Here is a 12,012-nt window from a genome sequence, read left to right as displayed (position 1 = left end):
ACATTGGGAAATATTGTCAATACCATTTACTAATTACCATTTTTCAATAAATTACAGCTAAACATTTACCATTTTGGAGTTTAAAGTATGTCATCATGGCAAAGTTTCGAAGAAGGACTTGCATCATTTTGTCACTTTTTATCCTATTTATTTTCTCCCTGATGATGGGTTTAAAAATGCTGAGACCAAATAAAGCTACTTTTGGAGATCCTTTTGGACTTGAACTTCTTCCAGTACTTCATCAACAAACTCGCTTAGGGAAAAACTTTGATTCCCAAAACAATGACAAAATCAACAGTGAAACAAATAACAAGAATTTAAAAAGTGTTGAAATCACTATGAAGCCTTCCAAAGCCTCTGAACCTTACCTGGAAGAGCTGCAACCTCTGAATTATTATTTACATGTATTTTATTACAGTTGGTATGGAAATCCACAATTTGATGGTAAATATATACATTGGAACCATCCAATCCTGAAGCATTGGGACCCTAGACTAACCAAGAATTATCCACAAGGGAAACACAGTCCCCCGGATGACATTGGCTCCAGCTTTTACCCTGAGTTGGGAATTTACAGCTCTCGGGATCCTTCTGTCATTGAAACTCACATGAAACAAATGTACTCAGCTTCAATTGGTAATTATTTGTGTGTGTGTGTGTGTGTGTGTGTGTGTGTGTGTGTGTGTGTGTGTGTGTGTAGAAATGTAGACTGTTTAAGTTACTAATTATTCTTCACATTGTTAATTACAATTTTAAGCTTATAAACTCCAAATTAAGCTGTATGTATGTACTTAAACATCCAGGAAACCACCTTTTAATACTACTTTAAAATACATTATGTAATTTCTAATTTTCAGAATATTTCTGGATATATTTTTATTGATTTCTAATGTATTCTTTCTGAATTGTATTAAAGTATGATCTACATAAGATACAATGAATTCTCCCACTTCAAGCATACAGCTCAATAATGTTTCTCTTCCCAACATGAAGTAAAATATCCTATAGCCCAGAAACTTTTGTCATTCTTCCCTTATGCACCCCCATATTCTTCCCCAGGAAATTGTGAATCTGATTTTTCTCACTGTAGAATAGTTGTGAATGTTCTCTTACTGTATGGAGATAGAATCATCTAGCATTTGTGTGTGTGTGGTCTTTTGCTTGGCACATCATTCTGAAGTTTACCCTTGTTGTTAACTATGTCAGTAGTTGAGTCATTGTTACTGCTGAATAGTAGTCCATTGTATGATTATAGCAATTTGTTTCTGCATTCATCTTGATGAACATTTGGACTGTTTCAAATTTTAGGCATGTAGTATATCATTTGGTCTTGGTTTTCTGTTTTTTAAACCTTGTCTAACAATCTCTGCTTTTTAAATTTGGGCTTATTTGTATTTAATAAGGATATGGTTTATTTTAAATGTTCTGTTTGCTGTTTTCTGTTCATCCTGTCTGTTCTACTCCTTCTTCCTCTTTTTCTGCCTTCTCTTGTATAGGATATGTTTATTCCATTTTTTTCTCTTATTATATATTTCTTTTATTTATATTATGAGTGCTCTAAAATTTACAGTATGCACTTTAACTTAACTGATGAGAAGTCTCTGATTATTTTTATTCCCCTTTTCCCTGAACTTTGTCTTCCCTCTAACTTCTGGTACTCCAACTGCACACATTTACATAGAGTCATTATCCCACAGGTAATTAATAAAAAATGCATAATTGGATGCCTGAGAATTCTTCGAACTGTTAATCTACCCTCTAAAATAAAAAAGTCTCTGTTGTGTTTCCTCTGTCTTTTTAGTGTCCCTAACACTAGGGCCACAAGAACAAATTGGGTGTTCTCACATTTTTATAGCTGTACAAAAGGCACAGACTCACTATTGAGCTAATAGGTATATAGAGATGTGCAAGGCTTTTACATGAACAAAACAATGTAGGATTCTGTGAATCTGCATCAACTATGCAAGATGACTTGTTTTTTGTTTTTCTTCTGTAATTATTTTTTTCCAACTATTTAAAAAAATTTAATTTTCTAGTATATACTTATAGCTCCAGGTTCTATGTTCTATAATATAAAATATGACATGAAATAAGATTCAGAGATCATTGACTACAGTCTCTGTTTACTTTTGGGGAGAGGACTTTTCAATGACTTTACTATTTTGTACAAAGCATTTATATCACATTTAAGCCTTTTTTGTTATTACAAGGTTGGCTTGTTTGTGACTGCTATGCTTGGCAAAAATGGATATCCATGGAAGTTTCAGATTTCTTTAATGAAAACTGAACTTTATGCAATGAGTGTCTCCCCCCCCCCCCCCCGCCCCCAGGTATGTTTCATCTGAAGAAATAATATGTAAATGACATACTTTGTATGTTATTTGTAATTAGGAAGAAAACTTTCAAATCATATCTAGTTTTATGCCTGCCTTATGTTTATGAAGACCTTTCCCCCATATATTATTTTACTGCTGCATAATATGTGTGAACGAGTTACTTCAAAACATTGTCAACAATACAACTATTTTAATTTTAAATGTTGACTGTTTCACTATTGATGCAAATATTTTATATCCTTTGATAGAAATAAAAGTGATATTGCAGTCCATCTATAAATTATTTTCTTATCAGTTAAATATTGTACTCATTTTTATTGAAATACTGACATTTAACATTCTGTAAATTTAAAGTATATAGCGTAGTGATTTGATATATGTTTGCATATGATTACCATTGTAGCCATCAGCAAGCCGTTTTATCACATCCCATAGTTATCATTTCTTCTAGTGGTGGAAAAAATGGAGATCTAGTCTCCTAGCAAGTTGAATGTTTTTAATAGTCTTGATGTCTATAATCACTGTACTATGTATGAGATCTCCACATCTTATTTATGTACTAGTTGCAAGTGTGTACCTTAAACAACCTCTCTCCCATTTCCCCACTCCTGAGCCCCTGGTAACCACCATTTCACTCTATTTCTTTGTTTTGTTTACATTTCATATAAGCTATCTGAAAGTATTTGTCTGTGTCTTCTCAGCATAATGTCCTCAAGATAACATCCATGTTGCTGCAAATGGCAGGATTTCACTACTTCTTCTGGCCAAATAGTATTCCATTTTATATATGTATATGTATATATATCACACTTTATATGTATTTACCTGTGTGTGTGTTTACACGCATGCGAGTGCATCTATCTATATCTATCCATCTGTTTATATGTATCACCATGTCTTTGTCCGTTCACTCATTGATGGACACATTTTGGCTGTCGTGTAATGTTGCAGTTACACAGGAATACAAATAGCTCTTTGATAACATTTCATTTCCTTTGGATTTATACCCAGAGTTGTGACTGCTGGATTATACAGTAGTTCTGTTTTTAATTTTCGGGGGGAACCTTTATACTCTTCTCCATAGTGGCTGAACCAATTTAGATTCCACCCAAAAGTGTGCAAGGTTTCTCTTTTCTCTACATCCTTGCCAACAATTACTATCTCTTGTTTTCTTGATAATATCTGTTATAACAGGTATGAAAGGCTGTTTCACTGTGGTATTGGTTTGTATTTCCCTGGCGGTTAATGATGTTGAGCACCTTTCATGCCAACAGTGGCGAGTCTTCTTTGGAAAAGTGCCTGTTAAGTTCCTCTGCTCATTTTTTAATTGGATAATTTGTGGGGATTTTTTCATTATTGAGTTAGAGGAATTCTATGTATATTTTGGATATTAACCCATTATCTGTTAAATGGTTTACAAATAATTTATTTGCCTTTTCATTTTCTTAATTGTTCCTTTTGCAGTGTAGAAGCTTTCAGGTTTGATGTAGTCCCACTTGTTAATTTTTTCTTGTGCTTTGGGTGTCCTATCCAAATGTTTAATTCTGATCCATTTCTAGGTGGTGTAAGAGTCCAATTTTCTTTTTCTGTGTGTGGTTATCCAGTTTTCCCAGCATAATTTGTTGAAGAGATATCCTTTCCCCATTTAATATTAATATTCTTTGCTCCCTTATCCTTTACTAATTGACTATATATGGCGGTTTAATTCTAAGTACTGTATTTTGTTCTGTTGATCTAAGTGCCTATTTTTATGCCAGGATCATACTGTATAATTAGTATAGCTTCATAGTATAGTTTGAAATCAGTAAATATGATGGCTCCAGTTTTGTTTTTCTTTGTTATCTTTGCTTTATCTGTAGAGGAGTCTTCTGTGGTTCCATACAAATTTGAGGATTGTTTCTTTTATTACTATGAAAAATGCTATAGGAATTTTTTTTTGGCTTGAATAGTGGACGGATTTTTAATAATTTTTATTTAAATTCAATTAATTAACATAGGGTATTACTAGTTTTAGAGGCAGAGTTCAGTGATTCATCAGTCTTATGTAACACCTAGTGCTCATTACATTCTGTGCCCTTCTTAATGTCCATCACCGAGTTACCCCATTCCCCCAAACCTCTCCCCTCTGGCAACCCTCGGTTTGTTTCCTATGATTAAGAGTTTCTTATGGATTGCTTTGCTCTGTGGATTTTTTTTTTTCCTTTTAAGATTTTATTTATTTGTCAGAGTGATAGTGCACGCACAAGCAGGGAGAGTGGCAGGCAGAGGAAGAAGCGGGCTCCTCACCGAGCACGGAACCCGACATGGAACTTGATCCCAGGACCCTGGGATCATAACCTGAGCCAAAGGCAGACACTTAACTGACTGAACCACCCAGGTGTGTCCCACCCTCTGTGATTTCATCTTGTTTTATTTTACCCTCTCTTCACCTATGTACCTCTGTTTTCCTTTTTAAATTCCACATGAGTGAAATCATATGGTCTTTCTCTGATTGACTTATTTCACTTAGCTTAATACCCTCTAGTCCCATCCATGTCGATGTAAATGGTAAGCATCCTTTCTGATGGCTGAGTAATATTCCATTGTGTGTGTGTGTGTGTGTGTGTGTGTGTGTGTTTATATATACACATCACATCTTTATCCATTCATCTGTCGATGGACATCTCAGCTCTTTGCACAGTTTACCTATTGTGGGCTTTGCCGCTATAAACTGGGGTGTAGGTACCCCTTTGGATCACTACATTTGTATCTTTTGAGTAGATACCTAGTAGTTCAATTGCTGGGTCATAGAGTAACTCTATTTTCAACTTTTTGAGGAACCTCCATACCGTTTTCCAGAGTGGGCTGCACCAGCTTGCATTCCCACCAACAGTGTAGGAGGGTTCCCTTTTCTCTCTATCCTCGCCAACATCTGTCATTTCCTGACTTGTTAATTTTAGCCATTCTGACTGGTATGAGGTGGTATCTCATTGTGGTTTTGATTTGTATTTCCCTGTTGCCAAGTGATGTTGAGCATTTTTTCATGTGTCTATTAGCCATTGGTATGTCATCTTTGGAGAAATGTCTGTTCATGTCCTCTGCCCATTTCTTAATTGGATCATTTGTTCTTTGGGTGTTGAGTTTGATAAGTTCTTTATAGATTTTAGATACTAGCCCTTTATCTGATATGTCATTTGCAAATATCTTCTCCCATTCTATGGGTTGTCTTTGGTTTTGTTGACTGTTTCTTTTGCTATGCAGAAGCTTTTTATCTTGATGAAATCCCAATGGTTTGTTTTGCCTTTGTTTCCCTTGCCTTTGGAGACCTGTCTAGCAAGAAGTTGCTGCACCAAGGTCAAAGAGGTGGTTGATGCCTGTGTTCTCTGGGGTTTTGATCGATTCCTGTCTCACATTTCGGTCTTTCATCCATTTTGAGTCTATTTTGTACATGTTGTAAGGAAATGGTCCAGTTTCATTCTTCCATGTGGCTGTCCAATTTTCCCAACACCATTTATTGAAGAGACTGTTTTTTTTCCATTGGATAGTCTTTCCTGCCTTGTCAAAGATGAGTTGACCATAGAGTTGAGGGTCCATTTCTGGGTTCTCTGTTCTGTGCCATTGATCTAAGTGTCTATTTTTGTGCCAGTAGCATATCATCTTGATGGTTACAGCTTTGAAATAGAACTTGAAGACCAGAATTGTGATGCCACCAGTTTTGGTTTTCTTTTCCAACATTCCTTTGGCTTTTCTGATTCCATACAAATTTTAGGATTATTTGTTCCAGCTCTTTGAAAAAAGTTGATGATATTTTGATAGCGATTGCATTGAATGTGTAGATTGTTCTAGGTAGCATAGACTTTTTACCAATATTTGTTCTCCCAATCCATGAGCATGGAACATTTTTCTATTTCTTTTTGTCTTCCTCAATTTCGTTCATTAGTGTTCTATAGTGTTCTGAGTACAGATCTTTTGCCTCTTTGGTTAGGCTTATTCCTAGATATCTTACAGTTTTAGGTACAGTTGTAAATGGAATCAACTCCTTAATTTCTCTTTCTTCTGTCTCATTGTTGGTGTATAGAAATGCAGCTGAGTTCTGTGCATTGATTTTATATCCTTCCACTTTACTGAATTCCTGTATGAGTTCTAGCAATTTTGGGGTGGAGTCTTTTGGGTTTTCCACATAGAATGTCATGTCATCTGCAAAGAGTGAGAGTTTGACTTCTTCTTTGCTGATGTGGATGCCTTTTATTTCTTTTTGTTGTCTGATTGTTGAGGCTAGGGCTTCTAGTACTATGTTGAACAACAGTGGTGAGTGTGTGCATCCCTGTTGTGTTCCTGATCTGACAGATTATATTCACTGTGAGCTTTTCATATATGGCTTTTTTGATATTGAGGTATGTTACCTCTATCCCTACACAGTGAAGAGTTTTAATCAAGAAAGTTTGCTGGGGCACCTGGGTGCTTCAGTCAGTTAAGCATCTGCCTTTGGTTCAGGTCATGATCTCAGGTTCCTGGAATCGAGCCTGGTGTCGGGGTCCCTGCTCAGCGGGGAGCATGCTTCTCCCTTTCCCTCTGCCCCTGCTTGTTCTCTCTCTCTCAAATAAAATCTTAAAAAATAGGATGCTGTACTTTGTCAAATGCTTTTTCTGCATCTATTGAGAGGATCATATGGTTCTTAGCCTTTTATTAATGTAGTGTATCACATTGATTTGAGGATGTTGAACCACCTTTGCAGCTCAGGAATAAATCCCACTTGCTTGTGGTGAATACTTTTAATGTTTTGTTGAATCCTATTGGCTAGTATCTTGGTAAGAATTTTTGCATCTATGTTCATCAGTAATATTGGTCTGTAGTTCTCCTTTTTGATGGAGTCTTTGGGTTTGGGATCAAGGTAGTACTGGCCTCATAGAACAAGTTTGGAAGTTTTCCTTCCATTTATATTTTTTGAAACATCTTCAGAAGTATAGGTATTAATTCTTCTTTAAATGTTTGGTAGAATTCCCTGGGAAGCCATCTAACCCTGGTTTCTTGTTTGTTGGGAGATTTTTGATTACTACTTCAATTTCCTTACTGGTTATGGGTCTGTTCAGATTTTCTGTTTCTTCCTAGTTCAGTTTTGGTAGCTTGTATGTCTCTAGGAATGCATCCATTTCTTCCAGATTGCCTAATTTGTTGGCATATCGTTCTCATGATATGTTCTTATAATTGCTTGTATTTCTTTGATGTTGATTGTGATCCTCTCCTCTTTCATTCATGATTTTATTTACTTGGGTCCTTTATTTATTTGGGTCCTTTCCCTTTTCTTTTTGGTAAGTCTGGCCAGGGGTTTATCAATCTTATTCTTTCATAGAACCAGCTCCTAGTTTTGTTGATCTGTACTGTTCTTTTGGTTTCTATTTCATTGATTTCTGCTCTAATCTTAATTCTCTTCTCCTGCTGGGTTTAGGCTTTATTTGCTGCTCTTTCTCCAGCACCTTTAGGTGTAAGTTTAGGTTATGTATTTGAGATCTTTCTTGTTTGTTGAGAAAGGCTTGTATTGCTATGTACTTCCCTCTTAGGACCGCTTTTGCTGCATTCCAAAGTTTTTGAACAGTTGTGTTTTTATTTTCATTTGTTTCCATGAAATTTTTAATTCTTCTTTAATTTCCTGGTTGACCTGTTCATTCTTTAGTAAGATGCTCTTTAGCCTCCATGTATTTGAGTTCTTTCCAAATTTTCTCTTGTGATTTGAGATCAAGTTTAAAAGCATTGTGGTCTGAAAATATGGAGTTAGTGATCCCAATCATTTAGTACCGGTTGAGACCTGATTTGTGACCCAGTATGTGATCTATTCTGGAGAAGGTTCCCCATTCACTTGAGAAGAATATGTCTTTTGTTGATTTAAGATGGAATGTTCTGAATATATGTGAAGTCCATCTGGTCCAGTGTGTCATTCAAAGCCCTTATTTCCTTACCTTCTGCTTAGGTGATCTGTCCATTGCACTGAGTGGGATGTTAAAGACCCCTATTATTATTTTTGTTATTAATTGTTTTGTATAATTTTATTAGTTGGTTTTTTTTGTTATTAATTGGTTTATATAATTGGCTGTCCCCAAGTTAGGGGCATAAATATTTACAGTTGTTAGATCTTGTTGGATAGACCCTTTAATTATGATATAGTGTCTTCCCTGATCTCTTATTACAGTCTTTGGTTTAAAATCTAATTTATCTGGGGCGCCTGGGTGGCTCAGTTGGTTAAGCGACTGCCTTCGGCTCAGGTCATGATCCTGGAGTCCCGGGATCGAGTCCTGCATTGGGCTCCCTGCTCAGCGGGGAGTCTGCTTCTCCCTCTGACCCTCTTCCCTCTCGTGCTTTCTATCTCTCGTTCTCTCTCTCAAATAAATAAATAAAATCTTTAAAAAAAAATAAAAAAATAAAATAAAATAAAATCTAATTTATCTGGTACAAGGATTGACACCCCAGCTTTCTTTTGATATCCATTAGCATGATAAATGATTTTCCATACCCTCTTTTTCAATCTGGAGGGGTATTTGGGTCCAAAATGCATCTTTTGCAGACAGCATATCGATGAGTCTTGCTTTTTAATCCAGTCTGATACCCAGTGTCTTTTGATTGGGGTATTTAGCCCATTTTCATTCAGGGTAACTATTGAAAGATGTGAATTTAGTGCCATTGTATTACCTGTAAAGTTACTGTTTCTGTGTATTGTCTCTGTCCCTTTCTGGTCTGTGTTATCTTTGGACTCTTTCTTCGCTTAAAGGATCCCCTTTAATAATTCTTACAGAGCTGGTTTAGTGATCACAAACTCTTTTAGTTTCTTTTTGTCCTGGAAGCTCTTTATCTCTCCTCTTTTTAATGACAGCCTTTCTGGATAAAGTATTAGCTGCATATTTTTCTCATTTAGCACCCTTAATATATCATGCCACACCTTTCTGGCCTTCCAGGTCTCTGGATAGGTCTGCTGCCAGTCTAATGTTTCTATCCTTGCACGTTACGTACCTCTTGTCCCGAGCTACTTTCAGCATTTTCTCTTTGTCTCTGAGATTTGCAAGTTTCACTATTATATGTCAGGGTGTTGACCTATTTTTTTTTTTTTTTTTTTGAGTGGGGGGACCTCTGTGCCTCCTAGACTTGAATACCTGTTTCCTTCCTCAGATTAGGGATGTTCTCAGCTATAATTTGCTCCAATATACCTCCTGCCCCCCACCCTTTCCTCCTCTTCTGGGATCCCAATTATTCTAATATTGTTTTCGCTTTATGGTATCACTTATCTCTCGAATTCTCCCCTCTTGATCTGGTAGTTTATCTCTCTTTTTCTCAGCTTCTTTATTCTCCATCATTTGGTGTTCTCTATTACTAATTTTCTCTTCTGCCTCATATATCCCAGCACTTAGAGCCTCAATTTTTTTCTTTTTTCTTTTTTTAAAGATTTTATTTATCTATGAGAGAGAGAATGAGAGAGAGAGAGCACATGAGAGGGGCGAGGGTCAGAGGGAGAAGCCGACTCCCTGCCGAGCAGGGAGCCCAATGCGGGACTCAATCCAGGGACTCCAGGATCATGACCTGAGCCGAAGGCAGTAGCTTAACCAACTGAGCCACCCAGGCACCCTCAATTTTTTTTTTTTAAGATTTTATTTATTTGAGAGAGAGAGAACACAAGCAGGGGGAGGGGCAGAGGGAGAGTGAGAAGCAGGTTCCCCGCTGAGCAGGGAGCCAGATGCAGCACTTGATCTCAGGGCCCTGGCATCATGACTTGTGCCAAAGGCAGACGCTTAAGCAGCTGAGCCACCCAGGTGCCCTGAGGCTCGATTTTTGATCACATCTCATTGGTAGCCTTCTTTATTTCAACCTGATTAGATTTTAGTTATTTCCAGAAAGGGATTCTCTAGTGTCTCCTGTGCTTTTTCAAGCCCAGATAGTTTCTGTATATCAGAATAACAATTCTGATCATTCCATCATCTTACTTACATTCAAACCGATTAGGTCCCTGGCAGTTACTATTGCCTCTTGTTCTCTTTTTCGAGGGGTTTTTCCATCTAGTCATTCTGTCCAGAGAAGAATAGATGAACAAGAGAATAAAATAGTAAAATAGCAACAACGACCCTGGAGAATTATACACTAAACTCGAGACCAGAAACCAACAAGAAAAAAAAAAAATAATCGGCACATGAACAAAAACAAGCAATACACTAGATACACTAAATCCTGAGTGTATTTTGGTCTGTTAGAAAACTAGGTCCCAAAACTATAGAAAGAAAAACCTATATATACAAAACTAAAATACATTGAAATGATAGAATGTAACTGTAAAACGAAAATTAAAAGAGACTTAAAAAATATAATCAGGTGAACAGAACAAAGCATTACACTCGATTCTGGGTGTATTTTGGTCTCTTTGTTAGAAGAAACTACATCTCAAAATTGTAAAGCAAGAAAAACATATACAAAAATATATAATGAAAGGATAGAATAAAAAAGAAAATTTTTAAAAACTTAAAAATTTAAGTTGATAAAATAAATTAGTTGAAAAGGAATACGAATTAAAATTGAAAGACTAAAGAATCATGAGAAAAATACCCCAAATTCTATATACTGTTTTCCCCTAGTGCTGGAGTTTTGCAGTTCTGTGTGATCAGTAAACTTGGTCTTAGCCGGAGTTCTTGCTGATCTTCTGGGGGAGGCGCCTGTTGCCCTGATTCTCAGGTGTCTTTGCCCTGGGCGGAGCTGCACTGCCCTTGCCAGGGGGCTGGGCTCAATGTAGGTGTCTATGGATTGCTCTATGTGGCTTTTGTTCCCTGAAGACTTTCTGTCTCGCTTCAGAGGATAAAAATAAAAATGGCGGTGTCCTGATCTCCGGAGCTGAAAGATTGCGGAGCCACACTCCTCAGTGCACCCTCTGGAAAAAGCAGTCAATCACGTTTATCTCCCTGGTTTCTGTCAGCACTCTGTGTTCGCCCAGCCTCTGACCAACTGTTTTGATTTCAGGCACACTGCCACCCATTTTGGAGTCTGCAAACCCTGCAGACTCGGTAGCATGCACCTGTGCTTCTCCTCCCAGGGGAAGCATAAGGGTCTTGCCCTGCTTCTGCCACTTGCTGGGCCTTGACTGGAGAGTGGTTGCCTTACCAACTGTGCTGTGGTTTGTGGTTTATGGGAACACCCAGCTGAAAGCCCACTCCTGGGCTCACTGATTGCAGCCGGCTTCCCCACTCCGATGCCTGGGAGCTCTGCCACACTCAGGGACACCCGTTCTTTCTGTGACCCAGTGGATCCTGAGACCAACTGTTCCAGCTAGGATTCTGCCCTGCCTCGCCACCTGAGTGCCTTTCAGGCGGGGACATCCCTCACTAGAGAAGACTTCTGAAAGTTCTGATTTTGCACTCTGCTGCTATATCACTTTCCCGAAGTCGGCTTTCAGAAGGTCCTTCCCCTGTGGTTTATCTTTCAACATATCACCTCAGATTCACTTCTCCACCCCTCCTACCTTGCCAAAAGTTGTCCCTTTTCTATTTGTAGAATTGCAGCAATTCTTTTCTTAGATCCTTTTCTATTTGTAGAATTGCAGCAGTTCTTTTCTTAGATCCTTTTCTATTTGTAGAATTGCAGCAATTCTTTTCTTAGATCTGTGGTTGACTTCACCAGTGTTCATAATGATTTGATAGCTATCTAGCTGAATTCCAGGGACCAGACAAAACTA

General features: G+C 37.5%; 1 protein-coding gene across 4 annotated transcripts in view; it reads left to right on the top strand.

The window, feature by feature from the left end:
* The window catches only part of MANEA (mannosidase endo-alpha), a 79,681-nt gene that overhangs the window by 20,091 nt on the left and 47,578 nt on the right, over nucleotides 1-12,012 (top strand). For all 4 annotated transcript variants that reach the window (XM_027602869.2, XM_027602873.1, XM_027602872.2 and 1 more), the window contains one exon: nucleotides 58-636. In XM_027602869.2, coding sequence (XP_027458670.1) covers nucleotides 58-636 — 579 coding nt within the window. The remainder of the gene's footprint in view (nucleotides 1-57; nucleotides 637-12,012) is intronic.

The sequence above is a fragment of the Zalophus californianus genome, chromosome 7 (genome assembly GCF_009762305.2).
Source record: "Zalophus californianus isolate mZalCal1 chromosome 7, mZalCal1.pri.v2, whole genome shotgun sequence".
Classification (NCBI taxonomy): Eukaryota; Metazoa; Chordata; class Mammalia; order Carnivora; family Otariidae; genus Zalophus; species Zalophus californianus.
This window is presented reverse-complemented; position numbering and strand designations above follow the sequence as displayed.